Source organism: Petromyzon marinus, chromosome 61 (genome assembly GCF_048934315.1).
Source record: "Petromyzon marinus isolate PM22_M1 ecotype Great Lakes invasive population chromosome 61, UKy_Petmar_22M1.pri1.0, whole genome shotgun sequence".
Classification (NCBI taxonomy): Eukaryota; Metazoa; Chordata; class Hyperoartia; order Petromyzontiformes; family Petromyzontidae; genus Petromyzon; species Petromyzon marinus.
This window is the reverse complement of record NC_133727.1, coordinates 1,383,540-1,410,461: the sequence shown is the minus strand read 5'-3', so window position 1 is coordinate 1,410,461 and position 26,922 is coordinate 1,383,540. Positions and strand designations below refer to the sequence as shown.

General features: G+C 57.2%; 1 protein-coding gene across 3 annotated transcripts; it reads right to left on the bottom strand.

The window, feature by feature from the left end:
* Nucleotides 1-306: 306 nt before the first annotated feature.
* Nucleotides 307-26,922, bottom strand: PCF11 (PCF11 cleavage and polyadenylation factor subunit). Of its 3 annotated transcripts, XM_076053429.1 has the most exons (21): nt 25,745-26,922; nt 20,847-20,972; nt 19,604-19,792; nt 19,058-19,186; nt 18,399-18,700; nt 17,229-18,266; nt 16,519-16,779; nt 15,818-16,016; nt 15,321-15,527; nt 13,729-14,163; nt 13,182-13,359; nt 11,179-11,956; nt 10,521-11,121; nt 9,999-10,176; nt 9,240-9,359; nt 7,961-8,123; nt 5,913-6,096; nt 4,826-4,981; nt 4,563-4,655; nt 4,285-4,320; nt 307-2,315 (listed from the first exon to the last, which is right to left on the bottom strand). In XM_076053429.1, exons 1-21 carry the CDS (start codon nt 25,895-25,897, stop codon nt 1,848-1,850), a joined length of 5,994 nt encoding a protein of 1,997 aa, XP_075909544.1. In that variant the 5' UTR covers nt 25,898-26,922; the 3' UTR covers nt 307-1,847. The 3 variants fall into 3 exon arrangements, with proteins under 3 accessions (XP_075909544.1, XP_075909542.1, XP_075909543.1); XM_076053427.1 differs by having other exon boundaries at nt 10,521-11,956; XM_076053428.1 differs by having other exon boundaries at nt 10,521-11,956; nt 13,182-13,356; nt 25,745-26,921.

Sequence of the window (26,922 nt, the reverse complement as noted above, 5' to 3'; positions counted from 1 at the left end):
ATGCTCTTTTTTTATTGCGTTAGCTGGCGTCAATACGAATGCGTCGTTCAACCCGCCACCACGCGCACACGGCCAATTCGCGACTAGTTACAGCGCGCAGACCCTAGTCTAAAATCTCTCTCTCTCTCGTCAGGTCCTAATGACGGGTTGGTTAGCGAACTCGTCACACACGTGTACCCTACAAAGCGCTGAGGGGCCCCCGCTGGGCCGCGGGCCACCAGGCCAACTTCCGAGGCACACGGGGCCCTCCCACTGGCTTGCACTCTTCACAACTCCATTCACACAAAGCACGAGGCGAGAAGGCCGTTGTTCACTTTCGGCGTACTTTTATTGAACGAAGAATTGTGTTTTACACGAGTCGCCGGCAATGTTTGAAAACCTGTGAGGGGGGCGTGGTGGTTCAACGCGATTCAAAACGGATGGCGCGGCCGGAGGCCCTATGACGCCACCGGTGTCGACCTTAAATTGGTAAAAACTAAAATCTCAACTGAAGCCAAGGGCGCTGTATTTACACCTGTCCGCAACTCGCCCGTAAGTCACCCCGGCACACACAGCACGCGTTCCGCCGCGACGTCCAAATCCTCTCTGGGGTTTTTTCTCTCTCCCTCCCCGTCCCACGTTTACTGGCAATCGCCAAGAACGTCCTTCTGTCCAATCGCCCCCCGAAGGTTCGCCTATAGAAACGCCTCGGGGGGCGGCGGGGGGGTCTATTCGCACACTCGGCACAAAGCCGCATGCACACACAACGCTATAACCAAACGCTTAAAACGGTGTACACACGGAGGAGGAGGGGGGGGGGGTAGGCAGAAAGTCGACATTTTTGCAAATCATTTTTAAAAAATTTCATTAAAGCATCTTGAGAAACACGGCAACAACAAAATTTCGCACCTTCAATTTTGGCGAAATTATTTGACGAGCCATCACGGACGAAGGGGGGGGGGGGTAGGGGTGGTTAGTGCTGCGCGTTCAGTCGAGAGGATGAACCAATCCCCCTGCAAGCCACACTGGGGGGGGAAGGGGGGGTTCAGCCACAACACAAACACAGAAGCCCCGGAGGCTACCCGCAGGCGGATCGCCCACTCGTTCCGTGCCCACCCGGGCCGACAATTGGGCGCTCACACCAGGCGGTTATCAAAAATATCTTTATTCTCAGAACGGTAATAATAATTTACAGATTTCTGCCGCATATACACAAGTATACAAGTAGTCGCGGGGGGAGGGAGTCCGCCCGCCCGCCCGCCCACAGAAATGAACGCCCCCAACGCGGCTCCACTTCTCCCCGACCGCTTGGCAAGGACGTCGCGACTGCGACCTGCAGTGCAAAGTTGCCGAAACTGCCCGAGTGGCGGAAAGTTATCTAGCAAGGAGGGGGGGAGGGGAGCTGCGTTCCCGAGAGAAGGGATGGGGGGTTTCGTCCCTGCTCGGTGGGATAGCGAAATAAAATGTATTCTGAAGACCGAGACAGCGGTTCAAGTAAAGTGCGCCGTACGCACACATGAGGCAGACACGTCGCACACTGCCACACAAAACGGACGTCCACGTACGTCGTTTCAAACAAATCGCGTGCCCCTCGTGCAGGCCCGACCGGCTTCGATTTAAACCGAAAGAAACCCCAAAGCAGCAGCGGCTCGGCAAGACTTGTGTGCGCGTTTGGTGGCTCCGACTCAACACTTCTGAGACATTTAATGAGGGGAAAAAAATAAAAACCGCACCGATGAACCCATCGCAAAGCGGGCACGAGGATGGCGACCGACCACCGCTTTTCACCCTCCTGGCATTTTTAATTCGATGGCCCCCACGGCACACGGCGGTGCGGGCCTGGCACGTCAAACGGGACACCGCAATGTTCACTCCGTCTCCATTTTGACCTGCACATCGGCGGGTCGCGCCGACACCTCGGTGCCGGCCGGCGGCGGAGAAGAAGCGGCGGCGGTACCGGCGGCGGTACCGGCGGCGGCGGTACCGGCGGCGTCGGCGGGCCGCTCGCCCGCCCGGTCGGAGCCCTCGTCCGCGCCGCCCGGCGCGGGGACGGCGCCTCCGCCGGCTCCGCCGGCGACCCCGGTCGGACAGCTCTCCGGCGACGGCGCAGCCTCCGACGGAGCCGAGTCCGGGGCCACTTCAAGCGAGCTGCCCAGCGCCGAGTCCTGGGAGCCGCACGCGACCAACGACGCCGAATGGGAGGCGGCGTCGCCGTCGTCGCCGCCGTCGTCATTGACGACGGCGGCGACGTCGGGTTCGCGAGCGTCGCTCAACGCGCACTCGAGCGGATTCTCCTGGGTGGAGGTCGTGGGAGTCGGAGTGAGGTCAAACGACGACTGGGGGGGGGGGAAGGGCACGGAAGGTGGACAGGGAGGGGGAGGGTCACCGATGCACATCACTCCCCCAACACAAAACCAACTAAATCTCCCAGACAAACACGCAAAACTAAGCTCTCAAAACTCTCCGCGGGTGGGTGGGTGGGTGTGTCTACACTGTGTGGTCCGTGGAGAGTTTGAGCGGGGGAGTGTGTGTGTGTGGTATGTGTGTGTGGTATGTGTGTGGTGTGTGGTGTGTGTGGTATGTGTGTGGTATGTGTGTGGTGTGTGTGTGGTATGTGTATGGTGTATGTGTGTGGTATGTGTGTGGTATGTGTGTGGTGTGTGTGTGTGGTATGTGTATGGTGTGTGTGTGGTGTGGTGTGTGTAGGGTGTGTGTGGTGTGTGTGCGTGTGGTATGTGTGGTGTGTGTGCTATGTGTGGTGTGTGTGTGTGTGGTATGTGTGTGTGTGGTATGTGTGTGTGTGGTATGTGTGTGTGTGGTATGTGTGTGTGGTATGTGTGTGTGTGGTATGTGTGTGTGTGGTATGTGTGTGTGTGGTATGTGTGTGGTGTGTGTGGTATGTGTGTGTGTGGTATGTGTGTGTGTGGTGTGTGTGTGGTGTGGTGTATGTGTGGTGTGTGTGTGTGTGGTGTGTGTGTGGTATGTGTGTGTGTGGTAGGGGTGCGACAGGGATGTCCTCTGGCTCCCACATTATTTAACATCTATTTTTACCACGTAGTTCGTGAAGCCTTCAATAGCTGTACCGGGGGAATCTCCATTTGGTACAGATATAATGGGAGGCTGATCGATGCCCGGGTGCGGTCAAGGGATGGCTCCCTATTGCTCAACCACGTTATGTATGCCGATGATTTGGTAATAGCTGCTCATTCAGAGTAGGAGTTGGAGACGCTGCTGCTGAGACTGCAGCGTGCCACTAAGAGATGGGGCATTACCATCAGCCCCACCAAAACTAAGCACCTGCCTGGGTATTTTGTACCATCGGACACTCCACCAACACAACTCCCAATCGGTGATGGGGCAGATGTGGAGAGAGTGGAGTTTCCCATAGCCTGACAGTGTGCTTACGACCGGCTCCAGTTTAACAGCAGAGGTCTCACTCCGAATCAGTCGAGCGGCAATATCTTTTCATTGGTTGCGTAACCCTGTGTGGAAGCTACCTGGTCTGTCGCTCCGCACTAAGCTTCAGGTCTTCTCGGCCACGGTCATTCCCTCCCTTCTCTACGCTTGCGAAACGTGGACCCCCCTAATGGAACATCTTCGCCGGTTAGAAACATTTAGGCTGGCCTGCCCACGATCCATCTTGGGTTTAACCAGACTGGATTGTGTGAGGAGCTCACAAATCCTTGGAAGATCTGGGCAAGGTCCCATCGGTGAGTTCCTCCGGCAGGCAAGGCTGCATTAGCTGGGTCATGTAGCCCGCATGCTCAGCCACAGCATGCCTAAACAGCTTTTGTTCGGCCGGATCGAGGGGGATAAACGGGCGCGGCATGGGCTAGAGAAGAGATGGAGTGATGTGGTACAGGAGGACGTGCAGCTGAGTGGACTTGCCGATGACTGGTACCAGCGGTGTCAAGATCGGCCTCTGCGGAGGAGGCTCGTGAAGGACGCTACTGGGCAGTTGGAGGCAGTCGCCCTCCAACAACAACGGAGGGCGGAGGAACGACGCTCACAACAACGAGCGGACCGCCGGGTGGCTAAAGCACAGCAGGTTGGCACAGTAGGGGGCACAGGTGGTGCATCAGCCAGTCATCTCAGTCAGTCGACCCGTGGCACCTGGGTCTGCCCCTTGACCTCCTGCCAGCGGGCGTTCGACACTTCACGCGGCCTCAGGGTGCACATGGCCTGGCACAAGCGTCGTGGTGACGTCACCGCCACTTAGTGGCGAATGGCGGTTGTTGTTGTTGTGTGTGTGTGTGCGGTGGAGACGTCCCGATTGACAGGGCAGGGCGGGGTGGGTGTACTCACATCCTTGTGGTCTTCGTAGCACGTCGGGTGGAACGTCTGCAACACAAGAGACGGGGCGGGGGGGCGGGTCAGGGTGATTAGCGTTCGCTCGTTTACAATCAGCGCGAGGGCGGCGCAGTTTTGCCGCGCGTGCGCCTTGCCCAATCACTCGTGCGCCCTTCCGGAATTCACAGGCGCTCGTTACCAGCACGAACAGTCTGTGGAGGTTACACCGGGGGGGGGGGGGGGGATCTTTGTTTTTGCGCGTGAGTCGACCGATCCTGGCACCGCCAACTCACCCGGCTGTCCACCCTGACGGCGTTCTTCAGGTGCCACTCTTCCTCGTCCTCGTCCCAGTACTGTTCAAACTGCTCACGGCAGATCTCGCACAGCTGGACAGTCACGCACGCAAGCAAGCAAGCAAGCACACACGCAGGGTACCACCCCCTTTAGTCTCCCGAGCACGCAACAGCGGCGATGAAAAACAGACGAACGGCACGCGACGACGATGACCGATGACCCCCTCCCCCCGCCCTCGCGAGCGCCGCGCGCGTCTGCGCACCTCTTCGACGCCGGCGGGCCCGGCGGGCACGCTCAGGAACTCCTTCTCGCGCGTCGCCTCCTGCGTCTTGAGGACCACCTCCTCCTGCACCTGCTCGAAGAACTGGCTCTTGGCCCGCTCCTCCAGATCGGCGATCTCCTCAAACTCGATCCAGTCCTGCGGCGGCGGCGGTGGCGGCGGCGCAAACGACGGGAGGTCAAGGGTCGGGCAGAGCTCCGAGCAAAGGAGTTTGACATCCGATTAGCGCGGTTGTGCCAGGACACCAGGCGTGCTTTTTTTGCGCGTGTTTAGTTTGTTAATAGAGCCGGCATGCGGTGTTAGGGGACTCGTGGCTATGGGAGGAAATGACAGGGAGGTCAGCCTACAGTACACGAATGCACTAGTGGCCACGGGAAGTAATGACGGGGGTGTGACGGGGGTGTCGGTTGTGAGTGCGAAGGGACCGGTGGCCACGTGAGGTAATGACAGGGGAGTCAGTTGTGAGTGCGAAGGGACCGGTGGCCACGTGAGGTAATGACAGGGGAGTCAGTTGTGAGTGCGAAGGGACCGGTGGCCACGGGAGGTAATGACAGGGGAGTCAGTTGTGAGTGCGAAGGGACTGGTGACCACGTGAGGTAATGACAGGGGTATCAGTTGTGAGTGCGAAGGGACCGGTGGCCACGGGAGGTAATGACAGGGGTATCAGCTGTGAGTGCGAAGGGACTGGTGACCACGTGAGGTAATGACAGGGGTATCAGTTGTGAGTGCGAAGGGACTGGTGGCTACAGGAATGATCGAGAAGGAAGCGTGGTCAGGCGACGGAAGAGGATGGAGTCTGCCGGTGAAGCGAGCGTCCAGAGTCAGCGAGAATGATCGAGAAGGGGGGGCGTGGCCTTGGTCGGTATACAAGGGAGATGCGAGGGAGACCTCCTGTATACCAGGCGAGGTAGTTAACATCTCACCATGGGGAGGAGAGACAGACACGCAAACTCCAAATATACAGCAGGCATCAAAAGCAGGGTCGGGATCGAACCCACAAGCTCCTGCATACCAGGGCGAAGTAGTTATCGTCTCCGAGGCACCCAGCGAGTTGGCGAGCGCCGCTTACCACGAGCGAGTAGTACCAGCGGCGGTGGGTGACCTTCTTGCTCAGGTCCTTGTCCATGCGGTTCATGCGGTAGTGCCAGTCGAGGTGGTCGGCGTAGACGTCCGTCTGGCGCGCCGTGAAGCGCATGCCGCACGAGTAGCACTGGATGCCCGAGTAAAGGCGCTGCACCACACCGTCGTAGCGCCTTCGCGCACACACGCACGCAACCGGAGAAATACACACACACTCACTCGCGTATACTTAAACACACACACACACTCACTCGCGTATACTTAAACACACACACACACACTCGCGTATACTTAAACACACACACACACTCACTCGCGTATACTTAAACACACACACACACTCACTCGCGTATACTTAAACACACACACACACTCACTCGCGTATACTTAAACACACACACACACACTCGTGTATACTTAAACACACACACACTCGCGTATACTTAAACACACACACACACACTCGCGTATACTTAAACACACACACACACACACTCGTGTATACTTAAACACACACACACGACATCCTCGCAGCGTATACTTAAACACACACACACACACGACATCCTCGCAGCGCGTACTTTAAACACACACACACACGACATCCTCGCAGCGCGTACTTTAAACACACACACACTCTCGTATACTTAAACACACACACACACACGACATCCTCGCAGCGCGTACTTTAAACACACACACACTCGCGTATACTTAAACACACACACACACACTCGCGTATACTTAAACACACACACACGACATCCTCGCAGCGCGTACTTTAAACACACACACACACGACATCCTCGCAGCGCGTACTTTAAACACACACACACTCTCGTATACTTAAACACACACACACGACATCCTCGCAGCGCGTACTTTAAACACACACGCACACACACGACATCCTCGCAGCGCGTACTTTAAACACACACACACACTCGCGTATACTTAAACACACACACACACACTCGCGTATACTTAAACACACACACACACACGACATCCTCGCAGCGCGTACTTTAAACACACGCACACACACGACATCCTCGCAGCGCGTACTTTCAGATGCGCTTCCTTCCGATATGAGGGAGCCACTGGAGCTGTCCACATTTAAATAATCGTTGAGTTTAACAAACTAATTTCTTTCGAAATGCTTTTTTGTGTTTTACTTTGTTATCATTCCGCACCTCCAATTAGCACGGTTGGCAACGTACGGCGAGAAAGAACTTCGACATACATACACATGCGCGCCACACACACTTTTCAGAATAATTAAAATATCAGTAGAAATAAGATCGGCAAACCTACTTGCTATACCGCCTCAAAGTGGGTCACCATCCCACATTGCCGTGTGAGCTGCTACCACCACACCGCGACGCTCAAACAAACGCTCGGGCAAACGAGCGCCACGGTGGCTAGGAGATGTTAACTACCTCGCCTGGTATACAGGAGGTCGTGGTTTATTTTATACCTACGTGACTTTACCGAAAGAACCAAAGAGTAATGAGGTCGTGCTTTCGATCCCGACCCTGACACCTGCTGTATATTTGGAGTTTGCGTGTCTCTCTCTCCGTGGTGAAATGTTAACTACCTCGCCTGGTACACAGAAGGTCGTGGGTTCCATCCCGACCCTGACGTTTGCTGCTGTATATTTGCAGTTTGCGTCTCTCTCTCTCTCTGTGGTGAGATGTTAACTACCTCGTCTGGTCTACAGGAGATCGTGGGTTCAATACCGACCCTGACGCCTGCTGCTGTATATTTGGATTTTGCATGTCTCTATCCCCGTGATCGCATGTGGATTTTTCTCCGGGTCCTCCGGGTTTTTCCCCTCTACATTTAGAATCAACGTCACGCGTTTAGAGCGGTTGGCTGCCGATATAAATGTCCACGTGATGATGATGACGAACTACTACGTTGAGCTATCATTTGTGGCTAGGTCGCATCTGAAACAGAGCTACGTAGTTGCTCAGTGGGCCCTTACACCTGGGGTAAAATAAACTTGGTCGACAGTTTTAACGACGTGACGCTCACTGTTTGAGGTCTTCGATGGCGAAGCCGGAGAGGTCCGGCATGTCGACATCATCGTCGTCCTCTTCCTCCTCCTCGTCCACCTCCTCATCCTCTTTGGAGGCCTCCTCTACTTTCTTGGCCGCCCCCTCCGTCACCCGAGCGTTGCTTTCGGTGCGAGCGTCGTCTGTGGCGAGAGGGAGAAACGAGCGGAGCGGGGTCAGAGAAACAAGCGGAGCGGAGTCAGAGAAACGAGCGGAGCTGAGTCAGAGAAACGAGCGGAGTCAGAGAAACAAGCGGAGCGGAGTCAGAGAAACAAGCGGAGCGGAGTCAGAGAAACAAGCGGAGCGGAGTTACAGAAACAAGCGGAGTCAGAGAAACAAGCGGAGCGGAGTCATAGAAACGAGCGGAGCGGAGTCGGAGAAACAAGCGGAGCGGAGTCAGAGAAACAAATGGAGCGGAGTTACAGAAACAAGCGGAGCGGAGTCAGAGAAACAAGCGTAGCGGAGTCAGAGAAACAAGCGGAGCGGAGTCAGAGAAACAAGCGGAGCGGAGTTAGCGAAACGAGCGGAGCGGAGTTACAGAAACAAGCGGAGTCAGAGAAACAAGCGGAGCGGAGTCAGAGAAACAAGCGGAGCGGAGTTAGCGAAACGAGCGGAGCGGGGTCAGAGAAACAAGTGGAGCGGAGTCAGAGAAACAAGCGGAGTGGAGTCAGAGAAACAAGCGGAGCGGAGTTAGAGGGGGGAGGCGAGAGGTGGCCGGGCTGCTCGGAGGCGAGCACGCGGCGAGCCGGACACTGCCAAGGACCTGGGTTCCAATCCGAGTCTAGGTCGCTCATCGATAAACTGCGTCGATCGATAATCTCAGAATTGTCATCGATGAGCGAGCAGGAATACCACCAGCACGTTCGCTTTGCAAATCAACTGTGCTGCATGTCGGTCGTGAAAACTATCGGTTTGACCGCCATACGACGGAACATTTACTGTCTGTGGCAGTGGCAGAGCGGGGTGAGGGGAAGTGCCGCCCTCCCCCCTCCCCCGCCCCGAGTGGACCACAGGACCAGCGGGACGCATCACTAGAAGTAGTTCCGCGCTATCCGCTTCTGCGGGGACAGTGTCTCTCGCTCTTCGTCTCACGACGGACTGGGTGGCGACGTCACGCGGGGGGGGAGGGGGGGGTTTAGACCTGCGAGTTCCGAACAGAAACCTCATCTCACGACGGCATCATCTCAGACCGTCGCGGAGATCGTGGGGGGTGGGCGTACAAACGGTGAGGGGTGTGGGGGTTCGCCTTCTCCACTCACCGGCCGTGCCGGCGTTCGTCGTCGTCTGGACCTGCAGGATTCCCGAGGCCACGAGCTTCGAAAACAGCGAGTTCACGTCCACCTGACCGATGTGGTTGTCCGATCCCATCAGCCCCATTGCTGCCACACGCACACAGACAAAGACACGCAAACACACGCACGTGCGCACAAGCAACGTCGTCAGCCGCCGTTTGCCACCAGGTGGCGGCGACGTCACCGCAGCACTCGCTGGTGGTGTCGGTGAGTGGTGGCGAGTAGCGGTGAGTGGCGGTGGCGAGTGGTATTGGTGAGTGGTGGCGAGTAGCGGCGAGTGGTGGTGGTGGCGAGAGTGATGGCGAGTAGCGGTGAGTGGTGATGAGTGGTGGTGGCGAGTAGCGGTGAGTGGTGGTGGCGAGTGGTATTGGTGAGTGGTGGCGAGTAGTGGTGAGTGGTGGTGGCGAGTAGCGGTGAGTGGTGATGAGTGGTGGTGGCGAGTAGCGGTGAGTGGTGGTGGCGAGTGGTATTGGTGAGTGGTGGCGAGTAGTGGTGAGTGGTGGTGGCGAGTAGCGGTGAGTGGTGATGAGTGGTGGTGGCGAGTAGCGGTGAGTGGTGGTGGCGAGTGGTATTGGCGAGCGGTGGCGAGTATCAGTCAGTGGTAGTGGTGGGTGGCATTGGCGAGAAGCAGTGAATGGTCGTGGCGAGAAGCAGCGAGTGGTCGTGGTGAGTAGCGGTGAGTGATAATGGCGAGCGGTAGCGGTGGGGGGGAAAGCAGCCACTCACACATGCGATGCTGGTGCTGCATGAGCTGCTGGTGCTGCATGGGCCCGCGGATGGCGCCGCCGTGCTGCATGGCCTGGGACATCATGGCGACCTGCACCTGGGAGGCCGGCATGAACGGCTGGCAGGCCCCAGGGCCAAAGTGCGGCCGGGGTCCCGTGACGTGCGCCATGCCCATGAGCTGGGGAGAGAGGAGGCAGCGCCTTCGGTCAGCGGTTCTTCCTTACCTGGGTGCATCACGGCATCGCCTGGGGGTGCGGCGAGACGTGGCCAGACTTTTGATCCAAGGTAAATCACCGAAACGCAAATTAAGCACGGGCACGTAAGCAACGACTTCCTGGTTTCCTCAAACCCTATGTAGTTATTAACACGATGACTTTTTTTTTAACGATTGAGTACCAAAGGGGGGGGGGGTTCAAGGTTAAGAGAGCCCACTGCCTTGAGATGCTTCTGAAGAGCGCCGCTGGCAAGCCACGCCGCGCCGCGCCACGCCACGCGCGCGGACGCCACGCCACGCCACCTCACCTGCTGGCCGTGCTGAGGAATGCCCATGCCGAGGTTGCCCACGTGGTGGTCGTTGGGCCCCATCGCCATTCCCTGGAGGTGGGCACCCAGCGGGAATCCAAAGGGGCCCGGCTGGTGGCCCGGCTGCTGCGTCACGAACTGCGGCCCGCCGTCAAAGCGCTGCCCGTGCGGCCCCTCAAACGCGGGCTGTTGTTGACGCTGCTGCTGCTGCTGCTGTTGCTGCTGCTGCTGTTGCCCGCCAAACTGAGCCCCTACGCCGCCCGGGCCGTCAAAGTTTCGCGGGCCGTCAAACCGAGGGACCGCGGGCCCATCGAATCGTGGCCCCGGATGAGACTGCAGTCCTTGCTGCGGCCCCTCGAAGTGCAGCATGCGAGGCCCGTCGAAGCGGTGCCCTTCGAATCGGACGCCCTGCGGGCCTTCAAATCTGGGCACTTGCGGCCCGTCGAACCGCACACCCTGGGGCCCATCGAACCTGGGGCCCTGTGGCCCGTCGAATCGCATGCCCTGGGGTCCATCGAAACGCATGCCCTGTGGGCCGTCGAACCTGGGGCCCTGTGGGCCGTCGAACCTGGGGCCCTGTGGGCCCTGTGGGCCGTCGAACCTGGGGCCCTGTGGGCCCTGTGGGCCGTCGAACCTGGGGCCCTGTGGGCCGTCGAACCTAGGACCCTGTGGGCCGTCGAACCTGGGGCCCTGTGGGCCATCATAGTGCTGACTCTGCATACCATCGAATCTGGGCCCCTGCGGCCCATCAAATCTGGGCCCATCGAATCGCATGCCCTGTGGGCCGTCGAACCTGGGGCCCTGTGGGTTGTCGAACCTGGGACCCTGTGGGCCGTCGAACCTGGGGCCCTGTGGGCCGTCGAACCTGGGACCCTGTGGGCCGTCGAACCTGGGGCCCTGTGGGCCTTCAAATCTGGGTCCTTGCGGCCCATCGAATCTGTGTCCCCCCTGCGGCCTATCGAATCTAGGCCCGTCAAACCGGGACCCTTGCGGCCCGTCAAAGTTCGGCCCATCCAAGGTGGGCCCGTCGAACCTCTGGCCCCCATCGAACACGGGCCCCTGGGGTCCGTCGAACCTCGAGCCGGGCCTATCGGTGAACCTGCCGACGGCGGGCCCGTCGGCGAACCTCTCCAGGGGCCCGTCGGAAAATCTGTCGCCGGGACCGTCGGGTCGGCCGGGCGGGTGAGGGGGCCCGTCAAAGCGGCGTGGAGGGAGTTCGTCGTCGCGCGAAGGGCTGCGCGGTTCATCGCGCCACCACCCGGGGGGGTCGTTGTCTTTGCTGTTGCTGTTGAAGCCGCCGCCGCCGCCGGCCCCGCCACGTTGGCCGAACCCGTCGGCGCTGTCGAAGGGGCGGCCGTGCGGAGAGGCGTAGGGGGCGTCCATCGCCAGCGAGGGGTCGCGCGAGCGCCGTGCCCGCGGGTCCTCCGCGCCGGGGCCTGACGCGGAACAAAGGACGTTCAGCGAGCCGGCGATTCCCGGCGACTCCGTGAGCCTCGCCACGTTACCTCGGTGGACAGAACACCGTGTCCGCTGCCTGCGTGCCATCAACTCCGGGGAGACCCGGGGGCTCACGGCCATTATCGCAGGCAGTCCCCCGCGACTTACGGGCGTCTGACTATTTTGCGCATCCGCACTTGCGAACCGCCGAAATATTTTACCCAGTGGAGCAATCCTCCGAGAGAAGTAGTGTGTGTGAAAGCGAGCGTGCGTGTGTGAATCAACGACAAGCGGCTAAAACTCAGAGATAAGACTGTTATGGGTTAAACCGCATAAATATAGAAATGTGTTGTTAAACCCGCCACCACCCATTACTGCCAATTAGTAAGGTTTATCACGGAAACACAACGTGCCAATTCGTTACTCGTACAGCACTACACCGGTGTGCTGGACAGCAAAGTCACAACATTTACAATCTGGGTGTGTGCGGCGGTGTGTGTCTGGACGTGTGCCTGGGTGTGTACGCGTCTGGTTGTGTGTCTGGGTGTGTGCGGCGGTGTGTGTCTGGGTGTGTGCGGCGGTGTGTGTCTGGGTGTGTGCGGCGGTGTGTGTCTGGGTGTGTACGCGTCTGGGTGTGCGCGCGTCTGGGTGTGTGTGTGTCTGGGTGTGCGCGCGTCTGGGTGTACGCGTCTGGGTGTGTGTGTGTGTCTGGGTGTGTGTGTGTGTCTGAGTGTGTGTGTGTGTCTGGGTGTGTGTGTGTGTCTGGGTGTGTGTGTGTCTGGGTGCGCGCGCGTCTGGGTGTATGCGTCTGGGTGTGTACGCGTCTGGGTGTGTGCGTGTCTGGGTGTGTGTGTGTCTGGGTGTGTGCGTGTCTGGGTGTGTGTGTGTGTCTGGGTGTGTGCGTGTCTGGGTGTGTGCGTGTCTGGGTGTGTGTGTGTGTCTGGGTGTGTGTGTGTCTGGGTGTGTGCGTGTCTGGGTGTGTGTGTGTGTCTGGGTGTGTGTGTGTGTCTGGGTGTGTGTGTGTCTGGGTGTGTGCGTACATGTGTGTGTGTGTGTGTCTGTGCGCGCGTGTGCGTGTCTGGGTGTGTGCGTGTCTGGGTGTGTGTGTGTCTGGGTGTGTGTGTGTGTGCGTGTCTGGGTGTGTGCGTGTCTGGGTGTGTGTGTGTCTGGGTGTGTGTGTGTGTGTGCGTGTCTGGGTGTGTGCGTGTCTGGGTGTCCACTCACCAGGAAGCTTCTCAAACTTGCCTCTGCGCTCCCCAACCTCCCGCGGGGGGACCCAGTGCTCGGGGGGGGTTCCCCCTCTCCTGGGCCCACCCCACTCGCCACGCTGCCCCCCCCTCACACGCGGAGGCTTGGGACCCTGGGGACCGGCGCTGCCCTCCCTGGGCAGCTCCACTCGCTGCTGGCGCCACACACACGCACACACACGCACACACACACACGCACACACACACACGCACAACGCGATTGTAATTTCAGCCGACGACGCTGCCGCAACCGTAACGGTAATCAACCACAATTCTGACCGACAAAAAGATCCCCCCGGCTGGCACCCCCCCCACCACCTCCGCCACCAAGACAACCGTAAGACGCCGTTACACACCTCCCGGCCCCCCACCATCTCCGCCACCCAGACAACCGTAAGACGCCGTTACACACCTCCCGGCCCCCCACCATCTCCGCCACCCAGACAACCGTAAGACGCCGTTACACACCTCCCGGCCCCCCACCATCTCCGCCACCCAGACAACCGTAAGACGCCGTTACACACCTCCCGGCGCGCCCTGCCTTCGTCGGCCGGCCCTCGCTCCTCGTCCTCCCTCTTCACCGCGGCTTCGTCCGCGCCGCCGCCGCCGGCGGCCGCGGCCGTCGAGGCGCCGGCGGCGGCGGGCGCGGGAGCGGCGGCGGTCGCGGCGACGGGGACGGGGGGCGGCGGAGGCGGCTGGGGTCCCCCCCTCCGGAGGCCCGTCGGCGACGGCCCCAGCAGCGGAGGCCTCCGCCCCAGCGTCGGGGTCATCAGCAGGGGCTTGCGCGAGACGCCGCCGGCGCTGGCGGGCGGCGGCACCGGCTGCTTGCCGGGCCGCTTGTCGAAGGTGCCGGGCTCGGCCGCGTGCGGGCCGTGCCAAGGCCCGTCGGCGAGGGAGCGGAGCGGCGGCGGAGGGGTCGGCAACGCCCGCGGGCCGTCGCAGGGCGGCTGCTCCCCGTGCTGCGGCGGTACGGGAAAGCGACGGAGCAAATTAAAAAATGCGACGGGGGCGGTCGACTCCCGAGCCCGTAAACGTCTCGTCAGAAAATACGTCACTACACGGCAGAACGTACACACAGCGCCGCGTCATCGCCAACCACCTCCGTACTCGCGCACTCACACACACCAACACCACCATACACACACATACAACCAGCTACACACACACACACCAACATACACACACATACAACCAGCTACACACACACACACACCAACACCACCATACACACACATACAACCAGCTACACACACACCAACACCACCATACACACACATACAACCAGCTACACACACACACCAACACCACCATACACACACATACAACCAGCTACACACACAAACACCAACACCACCATACACACACATACAACCAGCTACACACACAAACACCAACACCACCATACACACACATACAACCAGCTACACACACACACCAACACCACCATACACACACATACAACCAGCTACACACACACACACACCAACACCACCATACACACACACACACCAACACCACCATACACACACATACAACCAGCTACACACACACACACCAACACCACCATACACACACATACAACCAGCTACACACACACCAACACCACCATACACACAAATACAACCAGCTACACACACACACACCAACACCACCATACACACACATACAACCAGCTACACACACACACACCAACACCACCATACACACACAACCAGCTACACACACACACACACCAACACCACCATACACACACATACAACCAGCTACACACACAAACACCACCACCACCTACTCTTTGGTTCCTTCGGTAAAGTCACGTAGAAAGAAAATACATTAAATAATAGAATACGACGTTTCGCTTGCAACACAAGCAACCATCATTAGGTAAGAATGAATGAGAAAACAAACTTAGAAATATAATGCAATGCAACACAAAGTCGGCTAACACAACAGTCAACACCCTACCTGGTTGATTACGTTCTTCCAAAGATTGCCATGTTTGAGAGAGAGATAAAACACAGACACGGAGACACATAGACATACACAAAAGCAGATAAAGACACAGAGAAACACAGAGACACACAACATAGACCACCACGACCAAACCCCCACTCACCGGCGCCATCGGGTGCACGCCGGGCGGCCGCTTGCCCTGCTGTTTCAGGCTCGCCTTGTGCTGGTAGTAGGCCATGTCGGCCTCCGACAGGAGGGGCCGCGGGCCAGAGGAGTCGCGAGGCCGCAGCTTGAACAGCTGGTTCAGCTGGTGCACCATCTGCATGTGCTGCTCGTTGGTGATGAGGCCGGACTCGCGCTGCATATCGGCCTGGGCAAAACCAACAAAGTCTTCACCCAACGGCGGACGGATCACGCCCAACAATCTGTCCTTCCCCCGCACCTCCGATTCGCACGGCTGGCGACGTATGGCGCGAAAGAAGTTGAACGTGCGTACTTCACGGGAGCCACCGGCCGAAGACGGACGGAGCGAGCGCAGCGACGCTGGGTCAACCTCCCCTGTTGGGAAGCGGCAACAGAAGGCCACAGTGGGGCCCCCTCCCCTCCCACCCCCAACTCGCTCGTCCCCTACGCCCCCCGGCACCCCCCCCCCCCGCTCACCTTGCGCAGCAGCTCGTGCTTGTTGGCCTGAGTGATCTCCTTGGGGATGTGCAGCTCGGGGTCGGTGCTGGGCCGAGGGTGGTGCTGCGTGGGCGTGCGGGGGAACGGGAAGCGGCGATGGACGCTGACCCCCGCGCCCCACGAGTCCCTCCGCTGCTGCTGCTGCTGCTGCGGTTGGTTCTCCTGGCCGGTGCGGATCCTACACGGACAAAGGGTCCCCCCCCCGCCCGTGTAAACTTAACAGACTGTCGGGGCAAGTGCCCGTCAAGCGAGCGGCACCTAGGAAGGCCGATGCGGCACGCGAGGGGGTGGGTGGCCAGCACCACGCCTCGGAACGCGTTTGTCTCGAGCGGCGGCGTTTAACGCATGCCGCTCTACGTAATCATTTGAGGTCGAGTCGACCTAGGGGAGGCCCTTGACCGGTTCAGATAATGGTCACCGTTGTTGGTCGTGAGCGGGAATCGAACTTGGGTTCGCCGGGTTTCGTAGCACTAACCGCTGCACTACCGCCCCCCCACAATCCTACACCACACGCACGTTCATAAACCCACACACAAAAAGACAAACGCACAAGCACACACACACACCTCTTCCACGTAGGCTACTTATACTGCTGTCGCTGATGACAAGCATGATCACGACAATAAAAATTGACGACTCGTCAACGACGATGAAAACAACGCAAGGAGTCAAAAGCGCACCCCTTGAACTGCTCCCAGGCAGAGCGGCGGAAGCGCTTGTGGAGGTGGGGGGCCTCGCCGACGTTGGGGGTGTCGGGTTCGGAGGGGGGGGGCTCGGGCGAGAACTGGGGCGAGCCCAGGTACTCCGGCTCCTTCTCCACCTCGGGGGGCTTGTCCCGGGCCCCCCCACCGACGGCGACAACGCCACCGCCACCGCTACCGCGTTTGTTGTTGCGCCGCCATTCGGGGCCGTGCCGTGGGTGGGGGGCACAGCCGGCCCCCCTAGGTGCACACAAACAACACGCGCGGCATTCAGATGGACGGGCACAACAGAATGTCACATTGAAAGACTCGAGTCCGCAACCAGATGTTTATTAATGGCCAATCCTACCCCCCCCCCTCTGCCCTTTCCCCCTCCACTCCTTCCCTCCACGTAACCCTTTCGTGACCGCCCCTCCCCGCGGCTAAAGTGCCCCTCTCTTGCCATTCACTAATTCCCCAGCCCCAGCACCACCCCCCCCTGCCATCGGAAACACTCGACCGCTTTCAAAACTACGCAAAGCGCCTTGAAGCAAGGCGGCTCTAGATTAATATAAAGTGAGATTATTGCGCGTTTCGCAGACGCGTTTGCGAGGTGCCCGACGCGAGCGTTGCACGCGAGAACACACGGTGGGATGGGTGGCGTCGCGGAATCTTCACAGCGACGTGCATCAAGGGCGACCGTGCCGTACCTCGCAGCCGGCGCCCACCCGGCCTTGCCGTGCGGTCCCCGCACCGGCAGGTTGGCCTGCAGCGGCACCCTCTCGGGCGTCGTCTTCTTCAAGCCGCCGGCGCCGCCGGCGGCGGCGGCGGCGGCCGCCGGGCCTCGCGGAGACCTGGGGGACTGACTCCTCCGCCTCTTCGTCGGCAACCGCCCCTCCGTCATCGGCGAGCGGCTCCCACGGACCCCCTCGCCGCGTTCCCTCTCGCCGCGCTCCCCTCGCTCCCTCGCACGGCTACGCGACGGCGCTCCGGGGCTGCCTCCCTTGCGCCGCCCGCTCCCCCCGGCGCCGGCGTCGCTCCCCGTGGCCCTGAGCGGAGAGTCCAAATTCCTCCGCTTGGTCGGCCAGTCGCCCGCCTTGGCGGGGGACTGGCTGGCGCGCCGCTTGTCCGTCGCCCGCGGCAGGACCGCCGCCGCGACCGACGTCGCGGCCGCCGCCGCCGCCGCCGCCGCCGCCGCCGCCGCGACCGCCGGCCCGGCCTGGGGAGGCGTGGGGCTTTTGTGGCGCGCGCCGTGCGACGCGGGAAGGGGGGAGTTCGTCTTCCTGCGGCCGCTCCCCGGCGGCCAGGCGGGCGGCGAGCGCCGACCCCTCCTGCGCGACGACGGAGACGACCGCCGGGGCGGGGAGCGGTCGCGCGGCTTGGCGGACGCTCGCGCCGAATCGCGCGGGGCCTTGCGCCCGTCCTTGCCCGACGCGTCGGCCATCTTCTTGGGGTCGGGAGCGTCGCCCCCCTTCTTCCGGTCTCCGCCCGACGAGGGCTCCTTCTTCCGCTCGCCGCCAAACGGCGGATCCTTTCCGTCGCTCCGCTTGCCCGGCGCCTTCGCCGGCGCCTCGTGCCGTTTGTCGGCCGGCTTGGACGCGGGGGGCGACCGCGCTCCGGCGGCCGGTCGCGCCGGCGCCGCCTCGGGGGGGCTGCCGCCCTCGGCCCGGGGGGCGGGGCTCGGCGTCGCCCGGCAGGGCGAGGAGCGCGACGGCGCCGCGGGCACCGGCGATGTCTCCTTCGCATCACTGGGGTAGAGGATCCACGACAAAACACACGGCACGCGAACGTAAATGCATCACCACGGCACAGGCAGCGTTGAACCCAGACTCTAAACCCAATGAGGCCGTCAACTCCTCGAAAAGCTCGAGACTACAAACCTGACGTGATCCTCCATCAACGCCAGCTGCTGCTGCTGCTCGTGATGCTGCTGCGTCATCTGCAACCGAGGGTCTCGGTTCATGCGAGGGTCACGGTTGGTGCGCGGGTCGCGCCCCGGGTGAACCATCACGGTGGCCGTGCCGTGCCGTGCCGCCGGGAGTCCCCCGGCGCTCGTGGGAAGCTGCGAGTGAGAGAGCGGCGCCGCCGGCTGCGGCTTGATCTCCTGGACGGGCACGGAGGGGGGACGGTGGCCAACCAGGGGCCTGGGTGCTCCGGGGATGTTCCCAGACAAAGATGCCTCCTGCGGGGTGGGAGGGAGGTGAAGAGAGCGGAGCGGTCGTTTACACCCACGCGGCATGCGTCACGTCGCTGGGTGGGGGAGGGGGGGTTCGTGTGACATCTGTCGAGGGGAAGCATCAGCACGTGAAGTTTTGTCCGTCAACGCGAGGATCCCTCGGGTGGGGAATATTCCGGACCCGACGACGCCCGGCACTGCGAGGCTCTGCCCCTCTCGCTGGCGACGCGAGTGGGCGGAGCTGGGCGCTCCCGTGTCCCCGTGCGACCGGACCAGCGGCGGATTTGACAAGCGGAGGAGAGAACGCCGTTTCTTAACAAACAAAAAATATACGAGCCCCGTGGGCGGGCGCCGCTCACTCACCAGCTTGGCCTTCGTCTGCTCGAGCTCCAGCTCCAGCTTTTTCTGCTGCAGCTCCAGCAGCTGCTTCTGCTTCGCCAGCAGCTGCTGCCTCATCACCTCGGCCGCCTCCGGGGGGTTCGGCTCCTCGGGCTGCAGGGGGGGGGGCGACAATCGCGGTCAAACAACCCCCCACTGTCACCGGCGACCGTTCCATCGGGGAATTCGGATTGCCGAATTCCGGGTGTTGGGTAACCCAACACACATCGAACCTTTTTTAATAGCGACCGTCAAAAACATATTTTAAATGCCAGTGGAAGTATGAATGCACAAGTGGTTTACCAACGCTTCCAACGCCCAACTTACGCCGGGGCTTCTCCGATGCGTTTTTTGGGTCATACCGCGGGGGTGTTTCGGCATTGCCCGACGTTCCGCTCCACGTGCCTAGTGCTAAAACTTTGGCTCCAAGCAAGCGGCGCGAGAGATCTCAAGACGCGCCAAAACAGGCGGCGCGACCCAAACACACGCGCGCAGGTCAGCCAGCCAGCGGCGGCGGCTCTACTCACTCACCAGCTTGGTTACGAACTTGGGGTTGACGTGAATGCTGCCGGTGTTAGCGGAGGCGGGCGGAGGCCGTATGGGCCACGCCGGGTCTATCTTGTTGACCTGCACGTCTAAGCTGTGGAGCTTCTTCGGCGGGAAGATTTGGTCCCACGTGGAGCGAAGTTTGAACATGTTCTTGCGCGTGTTCTCATCCACCTGCGCGACAGGGGGGGGGGGATATGAAATGCTCAAACCCCGAAACTCGAACCGACCGTCGCAGGAGGCGAGGGCGACGCCGGGGAGGGGGGCGCCGCCGCCGACATCGCCCGGCCGCCACACCGTCACGCGGCTCGACGCGGAAAAAATAAAGGCGGCGGTGGCGACGGCTCTCCGGGCGTGGTTTTGTCCGGGTCGTGCAGCAGCGTCGTTCCGCGCCAAGCGCTACTCTCGCCGGGAGCATCTTCCGCCTCGGCTCCTGGGCCCCTCCTCCCCCGACCGAGGCGCTTGGCGCGAACGCCGGGATGTCGCGCCGAACAAAGCCGCGGGCACAAGCTGAAAAACCGCGCCGGAGAGCCGTGCACGGCACGGCCGCGGAAAAATGTCGGTCGAGACATCGAGATTAACAGGCGACGATCTGTACATCACTGAACGCGTTGGCGATCGCGGTGTTGAGAGATTCACAACCGCTTCACGAACGTAAAAAAAAGAGCAGCAAGACTCGACAAGTTGTACAGAGCAATGCACGCGCGCACACAAGTCGACAAGCTGTACAGAGCAATGCACGCGAGCACACAAGTCGACAAGTTTTACAGAGCAATGCACGCGAGCACACAAGAGCCGGCGAGAAAACCGGAGCCCAAATGACGTCCCCCGAACGTTGTTAATGAGCGGCTAATGACCAAGGCGGTTTTATTTTTTGAAAGATTAACTTGGGGTGTGGTTTAAAAAGAAATATATACATCACATTCTGACAATATTCAACTCGGGGGACTCCGGATTCCGTCTTGGTTGCCCAATTCGACTGAGGGGGGGTTAAAATTAAGTCCAATAAGAATGACGGGTTTTTTTTTGCGCTAGAATGGAAAAAAGATCTCGGATAAATTAATCTCTTACCGAGCTGGATGGCTCAAAATACCTTCCTTTCCCTGTTCCGCAATAAACCCACTCACCCCCCCAGCTACCCGCCCCCCAAAAAAAAAACCTTTAACTGAATTTTACGGAATTCTTATCGCGTAACAGTTCACGGGCGAACGGTGCCCTTCATTTATACCTTTTCAAAAGTGCAAGCAAACGTCGTCACAATGTTGTGCGAAAAGAACGCAAGGTAATCCTGGGCCACGTTCTTGATGATGGAGTCCATGAGGTAGAGCACGGGAAGGCGCTCCCCTGCTGGTGCCTGCAGACAAGAGAAACTCGCACGGTTGAGGACGCGACACCAGCGGGGAGCGCAGAGATGTTCGCCGTGTGTGTGCACACAAATTACAACTGCTTTTTGCGTTTTAAGTTTGTCGCCCTTGGGCCCCCGCCCCCCGCGGTTGGCTACGAACGGTGCGAAAGATGTTCAACGTAGTACAAGCACCCAACGAGCTAGTGCTTTGACTAAAGCAATCGGGGGAAAAAAAAACCCCCGAGTGGTTTCAATAGTTCGCCTGTGCCATTTACTCGACCGCCTAAGTGAGCAGGGGGGCGCACTGTCACTACCTACAGAGACATATCCCAACGATGAGGCTCTTATATTCAATACATCAATGCAGTGGCAGTGGTCACTGCAATGCTGTTGGTTGCTGCATGTTACCAACTGGGGAGAGGTGAATGATAATAACCACTTGGGAGTTGCTCTTAAATCATTAAACCGGTAAAAAAAACGTGCATCGGCATAGCAGTTTACGATTTATAAAAATGTTGTTAGCATTTTAAAAAAAACATCTACTGCTTCGCAAACAAACCATTAAACAATTTAACCAAAAACACAACCAAACACTCCATTGCTGTTGGGGAAAAGATCGTCCCCACACGCCAGGGTTCACAGCCACCTGTGAAAATAGCAAGATCGCAACCTCGCATACCATGAGTGTCAAACATCACAAACCCGGTTCTCTCCAAAAGGCCTCCTTTTAACAATCTGCAAACGGCGGTTTTCTAAAAATTGCGTTTCAGACAGGAGAACCCGCGGCTGGAATTAAGTTGAACACGGAATTATGGGCAACTCGAGACCAACATTTAAATGGCAATGTTTTTTAAGTTTATGGTTATTGCTTTGTTTCCAACGGTTGCGATAACTGTAAAGCCACCAATGCTTAAAATCCGGAGCAATTTTTTGCAAACGCGTGAAATTTGGTTTCAGGCAAAACAAAAGCAATGTTTGCTCACAGGCAACATTGCCCAACACGAGAGAGACCACGCCACGGCGCAGCGTGGCTCAGAAACAGCCCCAGATTCCCCGCGTCGAGCAGCCGGCTTTTTATTCTCTCGTAAACCAGACCACCACCGTCACCACCGCGTGGGCTGGTCGACGCAAGAAAGCGAAACTGTAACTGGTCCACGCGGATGAAACCTTTCGTATTCCCCCCCCACCAGGTCTAAATCGGCATCACTGCACCAACATGAAGAAACTTGACAAAGATTTCCCAACTACAAAGATGATGGGCCCCAAGCTTGGGGAGTGGTCACGACCGTGAAAAACAAGGATTTCTTTGGGCCACTCTTCTCAGCCGTGTCCGTGGTTAACGTCTTGATTTGTCTTCGGGCATTGCCGGAGGTGGGGTCCTTTTGTTGTCTGCGCGATGAGGTTTCAGGGGAAGAGGATGTTGGTATGGGGAGGGGCGGCAGTTGGTGGTGGCCACAAGATGTTGAGAAATGAGGGGGAGTGCGACTTGCAAAGCTGCTGCCATCAGCCGTGAAGAGAAGCTCGCTTTTAAGATGACTGCGCTAACATTGATACACAACAGCCTTATTTGTCTCGCGTTAAATCCGACACTGGCACAAACAGGGTGAAATTCCAAAACTTTTTTTAACCAGTTTACTTGCACAGGTATTAGTTTACAACACCAACTGCTTAACGAGTAAAAGGAAACGATTGGATTTTCACCTCTGTGTGTGCACTCAACGCTGTGGGGTTAGTCAGCCGGAGGCTGCCATGGCACCTACGTGTGCCCGAGATATTGTTGTTGGGTTTGCTCACGCGGCCACATTCGTGGGTCTAACCTTGGACCACGACGCATGTCAGCAGACGACCTTCCCCCTACCACACAAAAGTACAGCATGTTCCCAACGCGCTGCGTGCCTCAAAAGCACATCGTACGGTGTTATTGTTTTCAAATTGCCCGAGAAAACGGTGGCCACAAGGCAATTTTAAACTGCCACATCTCAACACATTTCGATGGGCTTTAAGAGTCCAACACGCGGTCAATGTGGCCACTACTCCAGAGTAAGGAGAGGTGGTGTCAGCTTCCATGTCAGCATGGCTGCCATGCCGAAAGCCTAGGGTCTAGACCACATTAACGCCGTCCCCTCGAGACGTCAACTTTTAAACATGCTGTACATTTGCCCACGCGAGCTCCGCTTCCGGCGACGAGTCGCCCAAACAGTGGCCGAGATTATAGCTGTCCTATTACCGGGAAAAGCCGCGTGTAAGGATCTATATTAGAGACACACACGCACACAGACAAAAAAAATTGCTGGCGGAGGTGCCTAAAAATTGTTGATCCTGGGCAGATCCCGGCCAGGGAAGGGGACCAACGGATGCAGTGCAGGCAGAAGTGGGTAGCAGGGGGGAGGGCAAAGGGGGGGGGGGGGTGATGGAAATTCTTCAAATGATGATTGCTACTCCTTGCTGCTGCTGCACACTGCCAACTACAACACGAGATGGAACTTAGGACCGGTTAACACGGGGTAGTGGTGGTGGGTGGGGGTGGCTTTGTGAGGCCACGCAGACGTGCCCCCGTCGTGGAGTCCTGCAACTCTAAAGACACTGTTTGCTCCAGAGTCCCAGGGAAAGTAACACACCCACAGTGGTTTATTTCCTTTATTTCATACACAGTGCAAAATATCTATATACTTTTATTCGATTATCGCTCGTGAGGTTTTTTGTTGTTGTTTTAAACGTCGTTACGTGCGCTTTTCTTTTTAAACCGCTGACTTTAGAATTAAAAAAAAATGTATAAGATTTAAGGTAGAAAAGGAAATTTTTCAAATATCACACCGGCTGCTTTGGGAGGCAAAAAAAATCCATTAGAAGCAAAAGTCACGCAGACGCAGATTACTGCTGAACGCCCGTGGCAAGTGCCGTAATAAGTTGAATTTAAAACACACGAAGCGCCCTACACACGCAGTGTTATGCAAGCGGTAGGGCCACACATTCACTCACCCGCCCGTAGTCATTACATCACGCCGCCTCTGTAAAAGCTGTCATTATCGATTGTCTATTGTGCAACGTATATATTGGATACTGGCTGTACATATTCCTAGCCATCTCTATATACATAATACACGCAAACAGTTGATTAATATATCTGTAAGTGGACATTTACAGATACATATCCAAATTTGATGTTGGCAAGTCTTCGGTTTAAGGTGTTGCGAGTCTGCTACGAAAGCAAAGAGATGTTTAAATGTCTTAAAACATTACGTTCCTCGTAGACCTTTGTTTAAAGTCCCAACACCGATGTCTTAGCAACGGCCTTGTCAGTTTCTGTCGAGGAATTTAAAATGTAGCCCATTACTCCACTAACGACCATCCACGATTTCTGCAAAATCATCTGCCACAATTACAACACACCCCCCACACCACGTGTGGAGGTCACGAGTTTGTAAATTCGTCAACTCAAGCGGGGATGATAATGGCCGAAACTGGGAATGGTTTCGTGTAAAAACGACTAACAATTTTAGAGGGGGGGGGGGGCTCTGAAAACCCGGCGTCGATCGAAGATCTCTCCCCATCTCAGCGCGGTATAATGTTCCAGATGACAAACTCGACTCGTGGCCAGAACGTTGTTAGCAACTATAAAAAAAACGTTCAAACAAAAACCGTTGCGCGCCTTTAAACGAATCAAAATGCGGCGCGCGTCCTTCCTTGAAATTAGTAAAATCAAGTATTTCATTAACATTACGTGAGATGTATTACATAGGCCGTGTAATTTGCGTGCGTCTTACGTACAGCAGCATTATTGTAATGCGCGGACCCAACCTAAAATCGGCACATCGTTAAGAGCAGTCGCAATCACACGTGTTGTATTGTATGCAGCATTTGCACACGTAAAGATAAATGTCCCGGTGATTAACGTTCACTATAATGACTGAGCGACTGGCCCACTCTCAACTAGGTCAGATTAGCAATGTCGTGTCGTGTTAATAAGAGAATCGCGCAAGAGACGAGGCCTCAACCAGCCAGTGCTTTTTCAAAATGGGCTGTAAGTTAAACGCCATGCTTAATAACATCGGACATTTAAAATTAGTTAAACGCGTTCTATGGTTAACCTGTTACAAGGTTCAGTGCATTTCACAATTATTTACTTTTATGTTAGTCACATCACGTGTGTAGTCAAGACGATGTGTACCAAAACACTTAACGAAATACAACTACACGCCACCACCAGAGACATCGTAAAAAACTACACAACGCCCTTTGAATGTTAGTTATTTTCGGTCGAATACCATTCACCAACCGGCACTGATCAGCGGTGATGAGGTATGGTCGCGTAACACGATGTAAGGCACGGCGGATTACACAAAAGATCCGCCGACATAACACCAACTTTTTTACCCGCACAAAAAAAGCCGCAATGGAAATTTAACATTAACGCGATCACGTTACGATTCAGATTTTTCCACTTTCGCGTCTCCCGAAAGCCGTTTTAAACAAAAAAAAATGTGGGGATGGCGTAGGCTTTCGTGAAAAACCCCCGCCGTTAAATTTACATTTTGACCCTGGCTTTTTTAAATGTTAAAAAAATTTAACCCTCGTGTTTTTTCTTTCAACTAGAGGCCCTCTCTCCTGTACTGACGTTCGGCCATGTTTGTTTCTAGACGCCCTCCTCCCGCGACTCGTAAAAATAAATCACCTCACCTCCTCCCCCCCCCAAAAAAACTCAAAAACCCAACGAATAAAACCGCCCCCCTCAAAAAAATCTCACACGCGTGACAAAATGACATTGTTTAGTTTGTAAAAACCTTGGCTATTTGCGCTTCAATAATCTTGACGATTTGCGACGCGAAAGGGAGATTCTCCTCCGCCAGGATGGTCAGCATGTTGATATGCGGCTTGCTGTTAAAGGTCAAGTCTTCCAGCGACGACTTGTACTCCTCGCACACGTCCTCCGCCATGGCTCACTCTTTAACCACAACAGGGGGGGGAGGGAAGGAACGACTAAAGTAAAAAAAAATAAGAAATTTATCGCGAGGTGACGGTAGGCCGAGGTTTACAAAAAAAACAGCCAAACCAACGACGTTTAAGCCACACCACAAAATGGCCGGGAAGAGGGCGGCACCCCGCTTTTATAAGGTCCCGCCTCCTTTCCCGTGACGCCATTGAAATCTGGGGGGACGGACTGTACCAATTGCGCGGGGGGCGGGCCGTACAAAGTGCGCGATACGGGCTGTACCAAGTGCGCAAGGGGGCGGGCTGGCCAAAGTGCGTGGGGGGTGGGCTGTACCAAGTGAGCGGGGGTCGGGCTGTACCAAGTGTAAGCTGGAGGAAGGGACAGTTAATTTCAATATAAGTTCAGAATCAGAATATTTATACTGGAGGAATCCGATGAGCTATGACGATCTTTTTCTTTTGGCAGATGTCTAGCAGGGGCCGGTAAGAACATTACAACAAACAATACAAAAACATGGTAGTTTATCTTCACCTTGACTGCAGGAATTCATATTCTTTGGGTCTTTCGGTAAAGCCACGTCGATAGAAAAATAATAAAAAAAATATCACGACGTTTCGATCGCAACACAAGCAATCGTCACCAGCTGAAAAAAATATAGCGGGAGAGCTGCTGATGACGACTGCTTGTGGTGCGATCGAAACGTCGTGATATTTAGCATAGTAATTTGAAATAACAATTGTTTTGCGTCATTGCACGGTGATGTAGTTTATACGCAGTTCGAGCACGGTGGAATGTTAAGGAGAGGTTGTGATTGGCATGGCCTGTTTTGTAGTTGTGGGGGGGGGGCTGAACAGGTAACGAGGCAGCATCATTGCATCAGGAAGACAAGGGGGGCGGCGAGGAGCTTCACAGATCATCGGATTCTTTCTCCTGCAGTCTAAATAAATATCCATAATGGAGGGTTTTTGGGTTAGATCGCATAAATATACTAAAGGGGCCGTCCATAAATGACGTCACGCACCTAGGGGG